Below are 19,184 nucleotides of genomic sequence, written 5' to 3'. Positions count from 1 at the left end.
TGTCCCATCTCAGTGACAGAGTCAGCATCCATCCCGCCACCAAGGCCAGACCCTCAGGGTCCTCTTGGACAACCCCCCCTGCCCCCTCCCCGCAGTAAGTGACTAAGTCCCCATGCAGGATGGAGGAGCTTCATAAACCTCTCTCCCACCTGGTGCTGCTGTCCTCCCCTTGACCTCACCACGGTCCAGTCTGACCTCCTCACTGGTCTCCCAGCCACCACCACTGTCCCTCCTTCTAACCTGTAGACAGGGACACAAGACAAATGTTTCTCAATCCCGAATCAGATATTTCTCCTTCTTTGCCCCAGACCTTCCAAGATGAAATCTCAAACTGCTGACTGCATGTTCCTTCCTGTCTACCTAGCCTCCCATTCCTGTCCCCAGGCTTCTCTCCCTGCTCTGCGGCCTTGTCCTTATCACCTGCACACCCACCAGTCCCATGTCGGTCATCCCCCCTCAATTATGACTCTGCCGGCTCTTCCTGGTCTAATCTAGGTCTCCTGTTGTCCACTGTCAACACTTCTGTCCTTTTTTTTGGCAATACAGCATGGGCCATCATGATATATTCATTGGCACATATATATTATGTGTCTGATGTCTGTCTCCTCCTACTGCTCTGTGGGCTTTGAAAGGACAGGGACTGGGTATATCTTGGTCACCACTGCATCCCTACCACCCTATAAAAGGCCTGCCATAAAGGGGCCAATTAATTATTGTGGTTTTTTTTTGGGGGGGGCACAAATTTTGTGCAAAGGTTTGCCCACTTGTTTAAATACTTGTTTAAATACACTGGGAGAGGGGTGCCTGGGTGGCTCAGTCGGTTAAGCATCTGACTCTTGATTTCAGCTCAGGTCATGATCTCATGGTTCATGAGTTTGAGCCCCGAATCAGCCTCTGTGCTGACAGTGCAGACCCTGCTTGGGATTCTCTCTCTTAATATAAATAAACTTTAAAAACAAAGGTTTAAATACACTGGGCGAGGGGCGCCTGGGAGGCTCAGTCGGTTAAGTGTCTGACTTTGGCTCAGGTCATCATCTCCTAGTTCTTGGGTTTGAGCCCTGAATCAAGCTCTGTGCTGACAGTTCGGAGCCTGAAGCCTGCTTCACATTCTGTGTCTCCCTCTCTCTCTGCCTCTCCCCCATTCACACCTCTGTCTGTCTCTGTCTCTCAAAAATAAATAAACATAAAAATAAATAAACACGCTGGGGGACCCTGCACACCTAGAGTTCTGTGCACCTGGCTGTGTGCATGGCCAACTGGAATCTGTGTTTGCTCACTCAAGAACTATTTGCTGAGCACCTACTACGTGCTTGCAATTTACTTCCAAATGCATTTAAAAAATGAAATGGACGGGTGGACAGAAATGTTCCGTGTGCCGGAGGCTGGGGATTCCACAGCGAGGGAGACAAACGTCTGCCCTCATGGAGTTCATATTCCAAGGCGAAGAGAGACAACAACCAGGTAAAGGTTTATCAGGGTGCATTATGGGCAACGGAGAAACACAAAGCAGGGGAGGGAATATCAAAGGGTGAGAGTGCCATTAAAAAATTTTTTTTTCGGGGCACCTGGGTGGCTCAGTCACTTGAGCATCCAACTAAAAAATAAAAAAAAAAGCATTGAAAAAAATTTTTTTAAATTTTTTTAATGTTTATTCATCTTTTTTGAAAGAGAGAGACAGAACATAAGCAGGGGTGGGGCGGAGAGAGAGGGGGACACAGAATCCGAAGCAGGATCCAGGCTCTGAGCTGTCAGCAGGGCGCCCAACGTGGGGCTTGAACCTGAAGTCGGATGCTCAACCTCCTGAGCCACCCAGGTGCCCCAAGAGTGCCATTTTAAACAGGGTGGTCAGGGGGCGCCTGGGTGGCTCATCAGTTGAGCTTTCGACTCAGGTCATGATCTCACGGTTCGTGGGTTTGAGCCTCACATTGGGCTTTGTGCTGACAGTGTGGAGACTGCTTGGGATTCTCTCTCTTTCCCCCTCTTTCTGTCCCTCCCCCACTTGCATGCACACATTCTCTCTCTCTCTCCCTCAAAATAAATAAACTTAAAAAAAAAAACACCACAGGGTGGTCAGGGGAGGCCCCTCTGAGGATGTGATTGAGATCTGAAGTTAATTAGCAAGTGAGTCATGAAGAAAGGGCATTGGAGGCAGAGCGGACAGCCAGTACAAAGGTCTGGAGGCAAGCATGTGAAGAACTTCAAGGAGGAGACCCGCGTGTCTGGGATGGATGATAAGGTCAAGGAGGACCTTGGCCTAGGGAGGAGGACATACGACATTACTTTCAAGGGCCCAACGAAGTGATTCAATATTTGTGTCTATTTAGAAATGATCACCTCAGTAAGTCTAATCAACATCTGTCACCACAGATACAAATTTTTCTTAATCTTGTGATGAGAACTCTTTTTTTTTTTTGAGATTTATATTTTGAAGTAATTTTGGCATGAGCACGGGGCTCGAACTTACAACCCCAAGATCAAGAGTCGCGTGCTCTATTGATTGAGCCAGCCGGGCACCTCCTATTATTATTACTTTTTTCTTTTCACATTTTATGTTTATTTATTTTTGAGAGAGAGAGAGAGAGACAGATAGCGACGGGGGGTGCGCAGAGAGAGAGGGAGACACAGAATCCAAGACAGGCTCCGGGCTCTGAGCTGTCAGCACAGAGCCTGACATGGGGCTCGAACTCATGAACCGCGAGATCATGACCTGAGCCTAAGTTGGAGGCTTAACCGACTGAACCACCCAGGCGCCCCTCTTTTCACATTTTCTGTATCCATTCATCTGCTGAGGGGCAGTAGGGTTGTTTCTGTTTTGGTTACTGTAAATAATGCTTCCATGAGCACAGGAGTGCAGATAACTCTTGGAGACACTGATTTTGTTTCCTTTGGATATATACCCAGAAGTAGGATTGCAGGGTCATATGGTATTTCTATTTTTAATTTTTTGAGAAACTTTCATACTGTTTATCATTATAACGATCCCAATGTGTATTCCCACCAACAGCACAGAAGAGTTCTCCACTGGGGGGCTGTGGGGTGGGCTTTGAGCAGAGAGGGACCTGGTTTGATCTTTTTGGTTCTTTTATTATTTTTTTTAACGTTAATTTATTTTGAGAGAGAGAGAGAGAGAGAGCACCAGCGGGGAAGGGGCAGAGGAGGGGGACAGAAGATCCAAGGTGGGCTCTGTGCTGACAGCAGCCAGCCTGATGCGGGGCTTGAACTCTCAAACTGTGAGATCATGACCTGAACCAAAGTCAGAAGGTCAACCGACTGAGCCACCCAGGTGTCCCTGGTTTGATCTCTGTGCCCCTTGGGATTCTCCTCACTCTCTGCCCTTCCCCCACTCATGTTTGCTCTCTGTCTCAAAAATAAATAAACTTACAAAAAAAAAAAAAAAAAAAGGATCCCTCTAAGACCAATAAGTGAAAGGTTGATAGGAAACTTCTTAAGAGAGAGATCAGGACCTGGCCGCAGTACATGGGGCCATGGATTACTGCGACATGATGTACCAGGAAAAGCCCCAGTACCTCCAGTGGGGAGATCTTGCCAGAATGAGCCCAAATCTGGCCGAATTCTCATCTTACAGGAAATTCCTGGAGTAGAAAGACATCTCGAGTGCCCCCACAAAGATGCTTTCAGTCAAATCCAGGATGTGAAACCTTGCACACGGCAAGTGACCTAAGTTTCTTTAAAAAACGAGCAGATGTACACATGTTGAGGGGTGGCTATAAATCTCAAAGACCAGAGACGTTCAAATGGGATCCTTGTTTGAACAAACTGAACTATAAAGGACCCTTAGGAGGCCATCAGGGAAAGGTGAATATGGAGACCACAGAATTGGTAATTGTGAGCAGGGGTGAAATGGGTGTTTGTTGGGACTTTTTTTTTTTTTAATTTCTTTTTATTTATGTTGACAGAGAGAGGGAGAGAGAGAATCCCAAGCAGGCTCCATGCTGTCCGCGCAGAGCCCAGTTTGGGGCTGGATCCCTTGAACCGTGGGACTAGGACCTGGGCCTAAATCAAAAGTAGGATCCTTAACTGACGGAGCCACTCAGGCGCCCCTGTTGGGACTTTAAAAAAGTAAAATTGAGGGGCGCCTGGGTGGCTCCGTCGGTTGAGCGTCCGACTTCGGCTCAGGTCATGATCTCACAGTCTGTGAGTTCAAGCCCCGCATTGGGCTCTGTGCTGACAGCTCAGAGCCTGGAGCCTGCTTTGGATTCTGTGCCTCCCTCTCTCTGACCCTCCCCCGTTCATGCTCTGTCTCTCTCTGTCTCAAAAATAAATAAACGTTAGGGGCGCCTGGGTGGCTCAGTCGGTTGAGCGGCCGACTTCGGCTCAGGTCATGATCTCGCGGTCTGTGAGTTCGAGCCCCACATTGGGCTCTGTGCTGACAGCTCAGAGCCTGGAGCCTGTTTCAGATTCTGTGTCTCCCTCTCTCTCTGACCCTCCCCCGTTCATGCTCTGTCTCTCTCTGTCTCAAAAATAAATAAACGTTAAAAAAAAAAATTAAAAAAAAAAGTAAAATTGAAAGGGGGGAATTATTGCTTAGTAGTAAAGGGTCCTTTGGGGCGGGGGGATAATAAAAATTTTTGAATATAGTGGTGATGGTTACACAACACTGTGAATATATTTAATGCCACTGACTTAAACACTTACGAATGGTTAAAATGATAAATGTTATATGTATTTTACCATAAACACACACAAAACTGAAGACCACACTAATTCTACATTTTCACTTTAGGTCCAACAATTTTTTTTTTTTTCCGTTTATTTATTTTTGAGAGAGACAGAGAGAGCGTGAGTAGGGGAGGGGCAGAGAGAGAATCCCAAGGAGGCTCCACGCCGCCAGCACAGAGTCCGATGTGGGGCTCAAACTCACAGAACCCTGAGATCATGACCTGAGCCGAAACCAAGAGTCGGATGCCTAACTGACTGAGCCATCCAGGTGCTCCTTCTTCTTCCTTTTTTTTTTTTTTTTTTAATAAATGTTTATTTTTGACAGAGAGAGAGAGAGTGCGTGCATGTGTTTTCTATTTCTTTCAAAATAAATAAAATTTAGGTTTGGCTTAAAAAAAGAAATAAAAATAAAATCTTAGTCGTAACTGAGTGATAGCAGAAATAAAACTAGGACACCTGGGTGGCTCAGTCGGTTAAGCGTCTGACTCTTGATTTCGGCTCAGGTCATGATCTAATGGTCCCTGAGTTCAAGCCTCACATCCGGCTCTGTGCTGACAGTGGGGGGCCTGCTTGGGATTCTCTCCCTCCCCCTCTCTGCCCCTACCCTACTCATGTGTGCTCTCTCTCCCTCAAACAATAAATAAATAAACTAAAAAAAGAAAGAAAAGAAAACTAACAGAAAGTTGATGGTTATCAATGAGGCCAGGTGATGGGCAAATAAAAAAAAAAAAAACTAGCAGAAAGTTGATGGTTATCAATGAGGCCAGGTGACGGGCACAGGGGTTCATTACACCATTCTCTCTATTTTTGTGTTTGAAAACTTCCCTTCCTTGTGACGGGAAGGCAGGAGGAAAAGAGCCTGTGGAAGAGGCAAAGCTGGGTCAGGAATGTTGTTCCGGCAGGCAGCTTTCAGACCCGGAAAGTTCCCAGGGCCGGGATCTGGAACTTCACCTGTAGGCTCTCCCTGGCTGGGCCCCCCACCCCACCCCAGGCTTGCAGTTCAGCCTGTTACTTTCTCCCTGCCCACACCCCCCTCCCCACATCAGCTTCACCGGAAGTGAGGCCCAGGACAGGCCCCCCCTTCCCCCCTCCACATCTGGTGTACTGATGTCAACAGCCAGGGTGGGCGGGGGCCATGTTTTTTAGCTCCCCGCCCAGCCTCGAGGGAGGGGCGGACCCCCCATTCCCACCCCTTACTCACAATGACAGACACTGTCACAGGCACACCAGGCCCTGACAGGGGCCAGACATCAACTTTTATTGCAAAATGGGGACCTTCAAGTCACAAGGACGTCAGAACTGGCCTCTTCCCTGACACCGGGAGTTGGAATCTGGCCCCAACTGGGTCATCTAGCCCCTTTCACCGGGTCTAACTGGGGCATGGGGAGGGGAGGTGGATCAGTGTGTATGTGTGGAGGGACAGGCAGGGGAGGCTTTTAACATGGTTACATAAACAAGAGGGGGGGGGGGGGCTCTGATCGGACGGTCCAGTGTGTCCAAGTTCCCTTGGTTCCCAAGCCTGTGCACACAACTGCACACTCGGGGATATATTTACATTTGGGAGAATCTGAGTATCAAGGGGCTTGGAAAGGGGTATCCTTGAGGGCTGAAGGTCTGGAGGAGGCCAGGGCTGTGCTCCCCGGGAATGGCGGGTCTCAGTGAGAAGATACTTGGAAATGGCATGGTGTCATGTGTGGGCTGGCTGTGTGGTTCAGCGGTCAGGGGCATGCGGACAGCGATGGCCATGTGCCTGGATTGCAGTGTGGCTGCGAGAGAGAGGGTATGCCAGGGCTGAAGACAGGGCCGGTCTCTCTGTGTGGGGACATGACCTGGGAAGGGTCACGTTCCCCTCTGCAGCAGGCTCCCAGAACTGGCAGCATTGGTAAGTTGGATGGGCGACGAGGGCGTGTGGGCCCTGAACATAGAGGCTGCTTCTGTGGCTTGTTAAGGTAGGAGCGAAACTCCCACATGCAGGTTGCGCATCAAGGGGAGTTGTGTTGTGTACGAGATGGTGTGTTATCTGGGCACATGGTCGTGACTCCAGACGCACTAAATCTGTGACTACAGAAAGCCTGTGTGGCAGAGTTGCCTCGTGGACCTTTCCGTGACCGCGTGAAGTGGGGGGGGTTGCATGTCTCGGCAGCTGCGTGGGCTGAGTGAGCGTGGCCCTGTGGACGTGTAGGCTGAGTATCTGTGCGACCGACTCTAGAAAACAGCTCCAGGTGCGTGGACATGGCTGCCTGTGGTGTGGACTTGCGGTTCTGGAGACACAAGCGTGTTCACGCCCACCCCCATGAGAAGGCCACCATCTCCCATGGCTCCCTCCGTCATCGGGGCCACAGGATGGGTGGAGGTCAGTGGGGCCGGACTTGTAGCTGGAAGGCTGGGGGGATGTTGAAAAGGCCGCTGACGGTTGGCTGGAGGCTCAGGGTCCCTGGCGGGCACGGGCTCTCCAGGGAGAAGGCCTGCAAGATGGCGGTAAAGAGGAGGAACAGTTCTGCCCGAGCCAGGCCCTCTCCGAGGCAGACGCGCTTCCCTGCAGAGAACAGGGAGACAGAGCTGGGCCGGCCCTCCTCACCCACAGGTGTGGGGAGGATGGGCAGGTGAGCAGGGACGGGCCCAGCAAGTACCTAAGGAGAAGGGCAAGAATGCCTCCTGCTTCTGGAACCGTCCGTCTGCATCTAGGAATCGGTCTGGATTGAATTCCTCTGGCTTTTCGAAGACCTCAGGATCATGCAGGACAGAGCCGAGGAGGGGGAAGACCTCGGTGCCCTGAGGGGGAATAATAACAAAGTTACAAATATCCCTCCCCACCCAGACACGAGGGCAGAGCACAAGAGTCTGGGGTGTCAGGGACTCCAGTTCACAAAACACAATGGCATCAACGTATTTCAAGGGCTTGTTATGGGCCAGGTACTTTGTTAAGCATTAACAAAAATTTTTTTTAACGTTTGTTTATTTTTGAGAGAGAGAGACACACACACACACACACACAGAGTGCAAGCGTGGGAAGGACAGAGAGAGAGGGAGACACAGGATCCGAAGCAGGCTCCAGGCTCCGAGCTGTCAGCACAGAGCCCAACGCAGGGCTCGAATCCACCCACCGCGAGATCATGACCTGAGCCGAAGTTGGATGCGTAACCGACTGAGCCACCCAGGCACCCCAATTAAGCATTTTTGATATATTCTCTCTTATGTAACATGTATGTGTATCTTGCTCGCTCTCACATCCACAAACATACACTTGAACCCGCTAAAGCTTTTTCACAAGGCTGGGAAGTAGTTTCTGACATGACTCCCATTTTCAAGATGGGAAAACAGAGGCCCAAAGAACTTAAGCAACTTGCCCAAGGTACCATTCGGTGACAGCAGAGTTTGTTATTCTTTAATTTTGTCTTTCAACTTTGAGGGTATGTTGTGATTCATCTGTGGCTGTCCTAAGCCACCTGGCCAGAGTCCAGCTCTTCCCCACAGTGCTCTTCCACGGGTAAAACCAAGGCTGGGTAGGTGAGGGCTGTCCCTGACGACTCCCCTCTGCCCAGCTCCCGCTCCTCCCCCGCCCCCTCCCAGTGGCGGTCGAGATCAGTTACAGTGTTCCCAAGGCTGTGCAGTGGAGGGGGGCTCCAAAAAACAGACAGGCTCATGCTATGGCTATTAAAATAAGAGAAGCAGGTAACTGTGGTTAAAGCACAGGCCCTGAGTGTAAATCCTGCCTTTACCATTGTAGGCTGGGTGATCCCAGCAAGTCTTCTCATCTTTAAAGGCCACAGTTTCCTCATCTGTAAAACGGGCATAATAGTGTAGGGTTGCTCTGAAGGCTGAAGATTAAGTAAGGTAATATATTTGTGAAGCATTTAGAACGATACCTGGTGAGAGCAAGTCCTCAATCACTGATGCCTGTTGTTTACATAATCATTATCAAGAGTTGCGACAGTCACTGCACTAGCAATGGTTGCTGCGGCCGAACGGGGAACCCCTGGGGAACCCCCGACACCCTGCACCAAGAACGGAGTTGGTGTTTTGCAAGCATTGTCTTGCAGGTTCCTTAAGATCTCAAATTAATACTATTTTTGTTCCCGATGTAGAAGAGGGGTGGAGAGTGGTTCAGAGGGTGAAGTGATTTGCCCAAGGTCCCAGAGAAAAAACAGATCGTAACTACTATGGGTTTGATTCTAAGAGGAGGCAGCAGCTTGCGGGACGACGGCATCTGGGGTTCCCGGGCGGACATCGCCCCCTGGTGGTGCTGGCTCCGAGTTGCTCTCTAATGGAGGGCAGGAGTTGGGCGGGGCGTGGGGAAGAAGGGAGGGAGGGGTTTGATGGTGGGGGTTTACAGCAGTTCCTAAATTGCTTCCCTGTCACCTCTGGCTTGTGATTGTCCCAGCCACCCTGGAAGGAGGTAGAATTAGGATATCCGTTGGACAGATAGGGAGCTGAGGCCCAGAGACAGAGGCAAAGGCAAGAGAAATGCACCCAGAAAGAAACAAACAGGACAGGGAAGGAGACAGGGACACCAGGAAAGGGATGTCAGAGAGAGACCAATAATCAGAAAAAGTCAGAGACACAGACAGCAACAGACTCAGGCCTGAGGCCGAGACGACCACTGGGTGCAGGCGCCCACCTGGGGAAGGGTGTACCCTCGGAAGCAGGTGGTCCTCGTGAGGGCGTGGGGCATTCCCATGGGCACCAGAGCCAGGAGCCGTTGCGCCTCATGCAAAACTGCGTCCGTGTAGGGGAGGCGGGCTCGGTCCCCCAGGCCTGGCGCCCGGCCAGCCCCCAGCTCCCGGGTCAGCTCCTCCCGGACACGCTCTGCACCGAGGAAGAGGAAGGCTGGAGTCAGAGGTGGAGTGGGGCCCCGCGATCCTACCCTTGGAAGCCCCATCTTCTCAAAGTGGCGGTGGTTGGGGTGAGGCTGGTGGGCAGGGAGGAGGTTCCCAGATCGCACTGAGCCAGAGTCCCCATGACCTATGTGCTGAGCACAGGGTCTCTCCTCTCAATCCCCACAGCAATGCTGCAAGGTGGGATACCATTATCCATCCGCATTTCCCAGATGAGAAAACTGAGGCCCAGATTGCTAAAGTCACAGCGGACTCCATTCCGCTGAGGCCACCTTCCAGGTCAGCCCACCCCACTGGCTTGAGGGCATTTGATGCAGCTGCCTGACTCCAAAATGCTGGGCTTTCCCAGAGCTCACACCCCCAGCTCTGCCTCTCAGCCAGTCATCTTTTGCTTCTTGCTTGTGCCCTAATGACCTTAGTTTTTGTTTTAAGTAATTTCTACACCCAACATGGGGCTCAAACTCACTACCCTGAGATCAAGACCTGACTTGAGACCAAGAGTTGGTTGTTTAATCGACTGAGCCACCCAGGCGCCCCTCCCTTCCCCTTTTTAAGTGAACTCTATGCCCAACATGCTACTTGAACTCAGGACCCTGAGATCAAGGATCCTGTTAAGTCCTGACCCGGATGTCTTGTGGCCTCGTGGATGCCTCCCCCCAGGTGGCCCCAGGTCCCTTACACTTGTCCTAAACTGGCCTCAGCGTCTCCCCTGAAACAGCTCCTCGTTCCTTCTGTCCCCATCTCAGGGTGCCTCCATGGCCCTCTGGTCCCGAAATCCCCTGGGCCTCCCACGTCATTCTCTACCTGCTCACCCAGCCCCTCTTCTCCCCCCACAGCTTGGCCCAGGCGTGTCCTCTCCTGCCCAGGTCCCTATCCCATCCTCTTCCCTGGGCTCCCGGCATCTTCTTTCACCCGGAAAGATTTTTTGTAAAAGGCTAATTGAACCCTGCCCTCCTCTGCTCAGCATCCTTCTGTGGTTCCCCATTGCTCAGGATCAGGCATACAAGGCCCCCTGCCTCATCTCTCATTTCACTACGCTTCACACATCAACCTGCAGCCCCCACCGCCCTCAAGTTCTCACTTGTCAGACACCCCCAATGCCGGGTTCATTCTCGCCACCAGGCTCCAGCTCGTTCTCCTGAACATTCTTCCTCTTGAGCCCTCACTTCCGTTCCCAGGACTGGCTGGTCCAAAGGCTCCTACCTTGGACCTGAGGGTATTTCAGCAGAAGCAAGAGGGCGTAGCGGACCGTGGTGCTGACCGTGACTGTCCCGGCAAACAGCAGATAAATGACTGTCATCAATAAGTTCTTGTCAGTCCATTCTGTGTTTGGGTCTTGCTCTTCCTGGAAGAAACCAGGCAGAAGGGCTCAGAGAACTCAGGCTGTGGGGAGCAGAGGCCCAGCATAGCCACGCCTGGGGCTGCAACACGGCAAGTTGAAGCTTTGTGGGGGCGGGTGGGGGTTGTATAAATGTTTGGGCAAGTTGGGAAGTGGACTCTTGATATTAATTTTCTTTGGTTGGAATGTTTTTGAAAATGAAAGAGCATGGCCACTATAAAAAACAAACAAACAGAAAATGGCACGTGGTGAGGATGTGGAGAAACCGGAACCTTGTCACCCTCAGTGGGGACGTCAGATGGCGCAGCTATGGGCAATGGCATGAGGTTCCTTAAACAATTAAAATAGAAGGGGCGCTTGGGTGGCTCAGTCTGTTGAGTGCCCAACTTTGGCTCAGGTCACGATCTCACAGTTGGTGAGGTTCAAGCCCCGCGTCAGACTTGGTGCAGACAGCTAGGAGCCTGGAGCCTGCTTCAGATTCTGTGTCTCCTTCTCTCTCTCCCCTTCCCCCTCTTGTGCTCCTCCCCCCAAATAAATAAACATTAAAAAAATTTCTTTTTAATGAAAATAGAATTATGGTATGATCTAGCATTTCCACTTCTGGGCAGGGAACCCAACAAATGGAAAGCAAGATCTTGAAGAGGTATTTGTTCATAGCAACGTTATTCATAACAGACCAAAGGAGGAAGCAGCTCAAGTGTCCACTGACAGATGAATGGATGAGCCCAGTGTGGTCGATCCATGCGGTGGAATAAGGACTCAGCCTTAAAAAGGCTTAAAAAGGAAGGAAATGCTGTTACAGGCTACAACATGGATGAACCTTGAGGATATCACGCTAAGTGAGATAAGCCAATCGCAAAAGGACAAACCACTTACATGAGGTCCCTAGAATATGCAAACTCATAGAGACAGAACGTAGAAAGGTGGTTGCTGGGGGCTGGGAGGGGGCTGGGGAGTCCTTAACCAAGTAGAGAGTTTCTGTTTGATAAGATGAAAAAAAAGTTCTGGAGATTTTCTGCACGACAATGTGGATATATTAAGACTACTGGACTTGACACTTAAAAATGGTCAAGGTAGGGGGCACCTGGCTGGTCGTGGGAGGAGCATGTGATTCTTGATCCAGAGGTTGTAAATTCAAGCCCTATGTTAGATGTAGAGATTATTTAAAAATAAAATCTTTTTTTTAATGTTTTCTTATTTATTTTGAGAGAGAGAGAGAGGGAGAGTGAGTGCGCGGGGCACAGGGAGAGAGAGAATCCCAAGCAGGCTCCACACTGTGAGTGCAGAGCCTGACGTGGGGCTTGATTCCATGACCCTGAGATCATGACCTGAGCCGAAATCAAGAGTTGGATGCTTAACCAACTGAGCCATCCAGGCGCCTCTAAAAATAAAAATTTTAAGTTTTTTTTTTTTATTCTGAGAGAGACAGAGAGAGAGAGAGTGCCAAAGAGTGCAGGGGAGCAGCAGAGACAGAATCCCAAGCAGGCCCTATGCTGTCAATCCAGAGCCCAATGTGTGGGATCCCACAACTGGGAGATCATGACCTGAGCCGAAATCAAGAGTCAGAAGCTTAACCGACTGAGCCACTCAGGTGCCTCCTAGAAATAAAATCTTTACCAAAAAAATGGTTAAGGTGGTAAATTTTATGTTATGTGTGCTTTACCATGATTTCAAAAATTTTGTTTCATTTAGAAAATGAAAGTAGAAGGAAATGGGGTACGAGGTTAAGAAAAATGTTCTGTCTCTCCATGAACAGGGTGGCCGCATTTATTCCAAGGATGTGGCCCCTGAATGTCTTCCATAATTCCAAAGTTTGGATAATTCAAAAGTAGCTATTTCCATAGGCTTAACCTTCATTGCAATTTCCTTGTAATAATATATTGTTCTTATTGGATGAAGGAAGTGGACTTTATTCCTGTAATTTGATATCACAAGGTCTCATAATCAAATGATTTTACTTGACATGTCTTGGGGTGGGGTACAGTGGGGTACTGTACAGGTGGGGCCTGCACAGGGGGCTAAGGTCAGAGAGAGAGAGGGAGAAAGGGAGAGGGAGAGAGAGAGGGAGGCCTGACAGATTCCAGCTATGCCAGAGTGGGCCCCAGCCTGGCCGCCAGCCCCATTCAGGAGGCCCCCCAACCCTGACCTTCCCCCACCTCTGCCATCTTCAGCAGGAAGGCATCCACAACGTCGCACGCGGGCCCGGAGGTGTCCAGGCTCCCCTTGTGTCGCTGCACCTGCTGGACGGCAAAGGTGGCCAGGATGCTCAAGTGACCAAGGAGTTGTGTGTGGGGCCCCGGCAGGTGCTGCAGGAGCTGGGAGAACATCTCGTAGGCCTGCGAGGGGCGGGGGAGAAGGACAGCTATTTCCATGGGGCCTGGCCCTGCACCAGCATGGAGGGGTGCTCTGGGGGTTACCTGGGAAAGGTAGGCAGGAACCTTTGGGGAAGAAGAGGGGTCCCACCCGCGTACCTGGCCCCATGGGGAACTGATCCCCAGCACGGCGCCACCAGCTGCCCGGACCACGGTCTGGAACTCCTCATCCTCATAGGGGAAGCGGAGGCCGAAGGTAAGGGAGCAGATGATGTTGGAGGTGGCCTGGGCCAGCAGCAGGGAGGGGTCAAATGGCTGTCCTGAGGAGGAGGGGGCAGGGAGGAGGGCTGTGACGGACAGGGGGCCGGACTCGACCGGAAGGAGACAGGCATAGAGAGAGACAGACAGGGGGATGAAAGACAGAGGGAGAAACAGAAGGGGAAAGAGACAGACAGAGAGACAGGGAGAGACGGAGAAAGAGACAGGGAAAGAGAGACCGGGAAAGACTGAGTGAGAAAGATGGATAGGGAGAGAGACAGAGAAAGATAGACTTATAGGAGAGAGAAACAGAAAAATCGAGAAAGAAAAGAAGCACTAAGAGTGATGTGGCAGCACCAGGGGCACTGAGACCCCTGGGGAGACATGAGGACAGAGACAGAAGGTGGAGGAGGTGCTCCAGGAGGCGAACAGAGCCCTCAGCCCAGCGCCAGAGGGAAGGTCCTCCCCACCCTCGGGCACACCACAGGGCACCCCAGGCTCACCCCACCCTGCTGACCTTCGGTCCCCTGGAATGCCTCCACCAGACACCGGGCCTCCGCCTGGATCAGCTCCTCGCCTTCTCGCTTCCCCATGCCCAGGTCCCGCAGCGCGAGTGTGGTGAACCTCTTCAGCTGCCTCCATCGCTCCCCATTGGAGAAGAAAACCCCTGCACAGAAGGCTGGACTCAAGGAGGGACTGGCCCCCTCCCCCCCAACCCCCAGGACTGCTCCCTTGCTCCCAGTGATGTGCCCAAGGGGGACTCCGAAGGTCCTGTCCCTAGTTCGTTATCAGCCTAGCCCAGGGGACTGGCAGGGGACTCCGTAAGTACTCAGTAAATGCCTAACCTTGGGTCAGAGGGTGACATTCTCCTGAGAAGCCGGTCACACATGTTCTGTGATGAACCAGGATGAGTGGGGACTTCTTCCTCGCATTTATCTTTTTATTCCTCTTTTCCCGTCCCCCCTCCCCTGGAGTCCTTTTATCTCTCCTTCCTCTTCCTCCTTCCTTCCCAACATTTACAGAGTACCATGGGGTCCCCTGCTCCACATCATTTGGAAGCTGGAAACTGAAGCGGGAGGGAGGAGCATGGAACTGACTTTTCCTCCTTCAGCTAAGGGTCTGCATTGGACAAAAACCTTGCCTTCTCTGAATTCAGCATCTCACCTGTGCAGTGCTGGCCCCTAGTGGCCTCCTGGGTGTCCCAAACTGGCCTCCGCACCTCTCCTCCTTCTCATTTCAGCCCACCATTCCCTGGCCCCGGCCCTGGTCCAGAGCCCTGGAAACCTCTCCCAGCCACCCCCCTCCCTTTCTCACGGCCTCAGCTCCAGCCCAGCAGAGTCCCCTCCCTGGGCTCCTCCACAGCAACCCCAGGATCTTTCTAGCTCTGACCATACTCCATCCCTACTTCCATCTACAGCCCCCAGAAAAACCCAAAACCAAGCACTCTGGTGTGACTCAGGCCCGGCATGACCCACTTCTCCAGCTTTCTTACTCATCCTGCTGCAATTGAACTGGGCTTCTCTTGCTTCCTCAGTGGTGTCAGGATCCCCCCTCTAGGCTTTGCCCCCCCTGCCCTCCCCCCCCCCCCCCCATCTGGATCACTCACTCTCCATTCTCGCTGAACTAATTCCATTCCTCCTTCAGGTCTCATTGCAATTGTCCCCTACTCTGAGAAGCCTTCCTTGATTCCTCCCGGTCTCCCTCCCTTCCCCCTTCCAGTATAGTTCCCTTGTGTCCTGCTGTCAGAGCTGAAGGCAGGTTGCAGAATTCCATTCTCTCCCTCCAGTCTCATGACAAGCCCACCTCTCCTACAGTAAGACAGGATGCCACATCTGTCTTGGACATCTCTGTGTCCCCAGTACCCACTATAGGGCCAGGCATGATAGAGATTTGTCAATTTAATGAATGAATGGATGCTTCTTCTCTCACCTCCATGCTTTCCTACGTGCTAGTCTCTGCTTGGAATGCCCTTCCCACTCATCCTAGGAGTCTGAGCTCAGACAACCCGTCTTTCAAGACTCCCTGGACATCTCCCACCGAACAGGCTGGGTCAGGTGCCTCTTCAGGTTCCAGAAGTCCCAGGGCTTCCTCTATCCTGGCCCTGGCTTCTCTGCCTTCCCCATCCTAGGCCTGACCTCTCTGGCCTGTCACTGCCTGGGTCTTTCTCCCCAGTGGCTAACAAGCTCTAGGTCACTGCTGTGTCCCAATAGTGCCCAACACCAGGCTCCTACTTCCAGGCTTAGCAGAGAATAATTTTTATAACATTAAGTGTTTCCCACCCATTCCCAGTGCCTAGAAAGCTCTCCTGGTCTCTCCCAGCCCTGGGGGCTTGACCTGGAGCAGTGATGACATCGCTATAACCTGGCCCAGGGCTCATTCAATCCTCAGCAGGACCTCAGCAAGTGCTATTATCACCCCATGTTATGGATGAGGAAACACAGGCTCAGGGACACTAAGTCACGCACAAAAAATCATATCAGTTAAGTGGTAGCAGGCTCTAAGGGAAGGAGCCAGGGGTCTCCAGCCCTGCTCATGACTCACCATGGCCTTCGAAAGTCCTGTCCAGCGTTGCCAGCATCCCCCGCCCACTGAACTCCTCAGCCTGACCTCCCAGGGCCTCCTGGACAGCTTCGTGCCCAACCAGGACCACCACGCGCCGCCAGGGACCCAGGTACACGGTGAACACTGGTCCATACTTCTTACTTAGCTGGGGGTAGGGAGGGAGAAGGGGCAGGTGCTGAGGGACAGGCTATGGCCTCTTTCAGTTTAGATGTCCCCATCACAGCCCCATCACTGGATGAAGTACCTAGGAGGAAGCCCCTCCCCTCCAGATGGAAATAGCCCCCTTGGGAGACTCAGTTCTCTTTCTGCATCAGGCTCTCAGGCCCCCTCCCCATAGAGTCCTCAACTCCTTATTTCCTAGAGACCCTGGTTCAGACCCGGGGACAACCCAGAACCACCCCTACCTCCCAACTCAGACATATGACAGCAAAAATGGGCAGCTGAGACTCTGACCTCTCCTGATTGCTCAGTTCTTCCCCTACCCCCAAACTAGCCACCCTTTTCCATCACTGCTAAACCCTCAGATTTTGGAGCAGACACTGCTGGGCACCTGCCAAATCTTTCCCCAAGACCCCCCTCCCCCTCCCCATGTTCTGGAGTCCCCCAGACTCCTTTTGAATGGGGAACCTCTGGCCTCTTCCTCTCTCCTGCAAAGGGTTGAAACTGTCTCAGCCTTCTTTCTTGCCCTCTTTCCCTGCTGTTCTGGAGACTTCCAGGTCCCTCCTAGCTGAGTCCCATGCAAACAGCACTCCCACGCCCCTATTCTCTGCAGACAAATACCTGGAACTCTCTAGCCAAACCTCCCCTTCCCGCCAGCGACCGCTCCCCTTTTCTTTTCTGCCCCTCCCCAGCTACCTCTCCCCCTGGGACAGGCTTCCCTTCATCAGCTTCTCTGCTGCTAGAGGGCTCTCTCCCAGTCTCTGGCTTTAATCCCCTGCTTCTAGCACCTTCCCAGGATTCTGTGGACCCCTCTGCCACTGGATCCTGCTCCCCTGCTCTCATCCTCTCTAGGATTATGCTCCTCCTAGCCCTGGCCCCGCACCCCAGGGTCCTCTCACCTCAGCGCCCTCTTCCACCCTTCTCAGCTCCGGAGCCCTGCCCCACCCCAGAACGCCCATAACCCCTTCGCCCTTGCACCCTTCGCCTGCCTCCTCTAGGATACCCAAGGGCCTGTCTGTTCTGGCACTCCGTTCTCTCTCTCTCCTGGGGCCCCCTCCCTCTCTTGGCCCCGAACCCCCGCCCGAACCAGGGCGTCCCCGCCGCCCCTCACCCGCAAGAGCCCCAAGTACAGCGCCCTGGGCCGGAGCTGCAGGAGGTTCCCCAGCAGCGGCAGCGGCATGGGCCCCGGGGGCAGGTGGCCCGGGGTCCGGGGCAGCGCCAGCGTCAGCACCAAGAGCAGCAGCAGCACCAGCAGCAGCGTCCCGGTGCTGGCCGCCTCCATCTCGGCGGGTTGGCTCCTTCTCCTGGTTCCCAGACACTCCACGCGGCTGGGCCAGCTAGGGGCGGGAGCCAGGCGGCTCCTCGCGGTCGAAATCCGGCGGCGAGGGGCGGGGCAGCCAGCCCCTCCCCCTACCTACAGTCAGGATTCTCTCCCCGCCGCCGGATTTCTTTCCTCGAGACCCCCTGCGGCCGCCGGGTGTAGGGACACGCACTCGAACGGGTATCTACCAGGTCACCTAGGTTCGGGGGGCGGAGACAGCGCCTGGGGCCCCAGGTAGGGCGTGGGCACACTGGAGGAGCCCGGGAGCCAGAGACTTTGGCTGTCTCCAGGAGGCCACACCCCGTGCCTGAAGAGGTGACCCGCGGCCGCCCTCCCCAGCTTCCACCTCCCTCCTCGAGGCTGTCGGGGTGTGCGTTCGCTTGTGCGTGCGCGCGTCTTTGAGCAGATTTCCTCCAACATCTTTCTTACATTTTCACGGTGAACCAGGAGGAGGACTTGACCTTTAACAATAAAACATCTGAGGTCCAGGGAGATAAATCGGCTGACCCCAGGCCACACAGCTAACAAGCGGCAGAGCTGGGGTTTGACTTCCCGGCCATTCAGAAAGATTGACTGACTCCATCATTCATTCACTTAGTATCGTATAATGGTTAGGAACATGCTATCTGAAGCCAGAGTGCTTGAGTTCACAGCCTAGCTTCTCTGTGCCTCTGTTAACTCTTGAAAAATGGGGATCGTTTTAAGGATTAATAGGTTCATGTGTAAACAACTTCAAAGAGGTCCAGGTGCCTGTATAACAAGTACCAAATAAATGTTAGCTAATATTCTTTCAACTAATTGCTATTGAGGTCTAACTATAAACAAGACTGTTCTAGACCCAGAGATGCAGCTATAAGTAAGAGAGAAGGGTCCTGCCCTCCCTGAGCTTATATTGACATGCAAGTGAAGTCTTAAATTAAGATAATCTCCAGTTGTTCAAGGGTTTGCCTCCGGAATGAGCTCCTTGAGGAAGACCGTTCCAAAGTCAAGTCCATGCTGTTTGGTTCAAAGCTGTATCCCCTGTGTCTAGAGCAGTGCCTGGAGCACGGGAGGTGCTCCATAAATATTTGTTGCATCAAAGATTGCATGTGGGAGATGAGATCAGCAGGGAGGTATGCAGGGTCCTAGAAAACTTATCTGCATAGTTTGTCCTGCAAAAGGAAGCAGGTGAAGGGTTTCCGGCATAAGCAGCACTAGTTTGCTTTGCATTTTCATTAAACATTTTATTATGAAAACTTTCAAACCTACAGTAGACACCTGCATATTCACCACCTAGATTCCACCAAAAACATTTTACGGATGGGGTTTTGGAGTGATGGGGGTCCAGAGCTGATGGCCAAGAAAGAATTTTTGAGACCTCTTTGGTGCAAAAAAGATGACTTTATGAAAGCACCGGGACAGGACCCGTGGGCAGAAAGAGCTGCATTGGGGTTGTGCAGAGTGGCTGGTTACATACTATGGGGCTGAGGAGAGAAAGTCAAGAGGAAGTTTCTTAAAAGGATTTCCATGTGCTAAAGAGGACTCACAGGTTCCTGGAGGCCTAGCTATTGTCAAACTAAGGTTGCTTTTCTGTCTAGCAAAGCATTAAGACAGTAGGGAGTTCCTGGAGATTAGGCTATTGATAAGATTGCCTTTTTCTTATAATTAGGAAGATACTTATAAACCGTTGGATACTCTGGTTCTGTGATCTCTATCTATTCCACCATTTATTTTCTGCC

General features: G+C 52.1%; 1 protein-coding gene across 1 annotated transcript; it reads right to left on the bottom strand.

Moving 5' to 3' along the window:
* Positions 1–5,883: 5,883 nt before the first annotated feature.
* Positions 5,884–17,693, bottom strand: LOC106987678 (cytochrome P450 2S1). Its single transcript, XM_027037591.2, is given in 10 exon segments — positions 5,884–7,042; positions 7,044–7,216; positions 7,311–7,452; positions 9,299–9,486; positions 10,719–10,860; positions 13,011–13,190; positions 13,326–13,486; positions 13,942–14,091; positions 15,966–16,131; positions 17,257–17,693. Coding segments are annotated over 10 exon segments (2,124 nt in total). The 5' UTR covers positions 17,428–17,693; the 3' UTR covers positions 5,884–6,391.
* Positions 17,694–19,184: the final 1,491 nt, after the last annotated feature.

This window comes from Acinonyx jubatus, chromosome E2 (genome assembly GCF_027475565.1).
Source record: "Acinonyx jubatus isolate Ajub_Pintada_27869175 chromosome E2, VMU_Ajub_asm_v1.0, whole genome shotgun sequence".
Classification (NCBI taxonomy): Eukaryota; Metazoa; Chordata; class Mammalia; order Carnivora; family Felidae; genus Acinonyx; species Acinonyx jubatus.
This window is presented reverse-complemented; position numbering and strand designations above follow the sequence as displayed.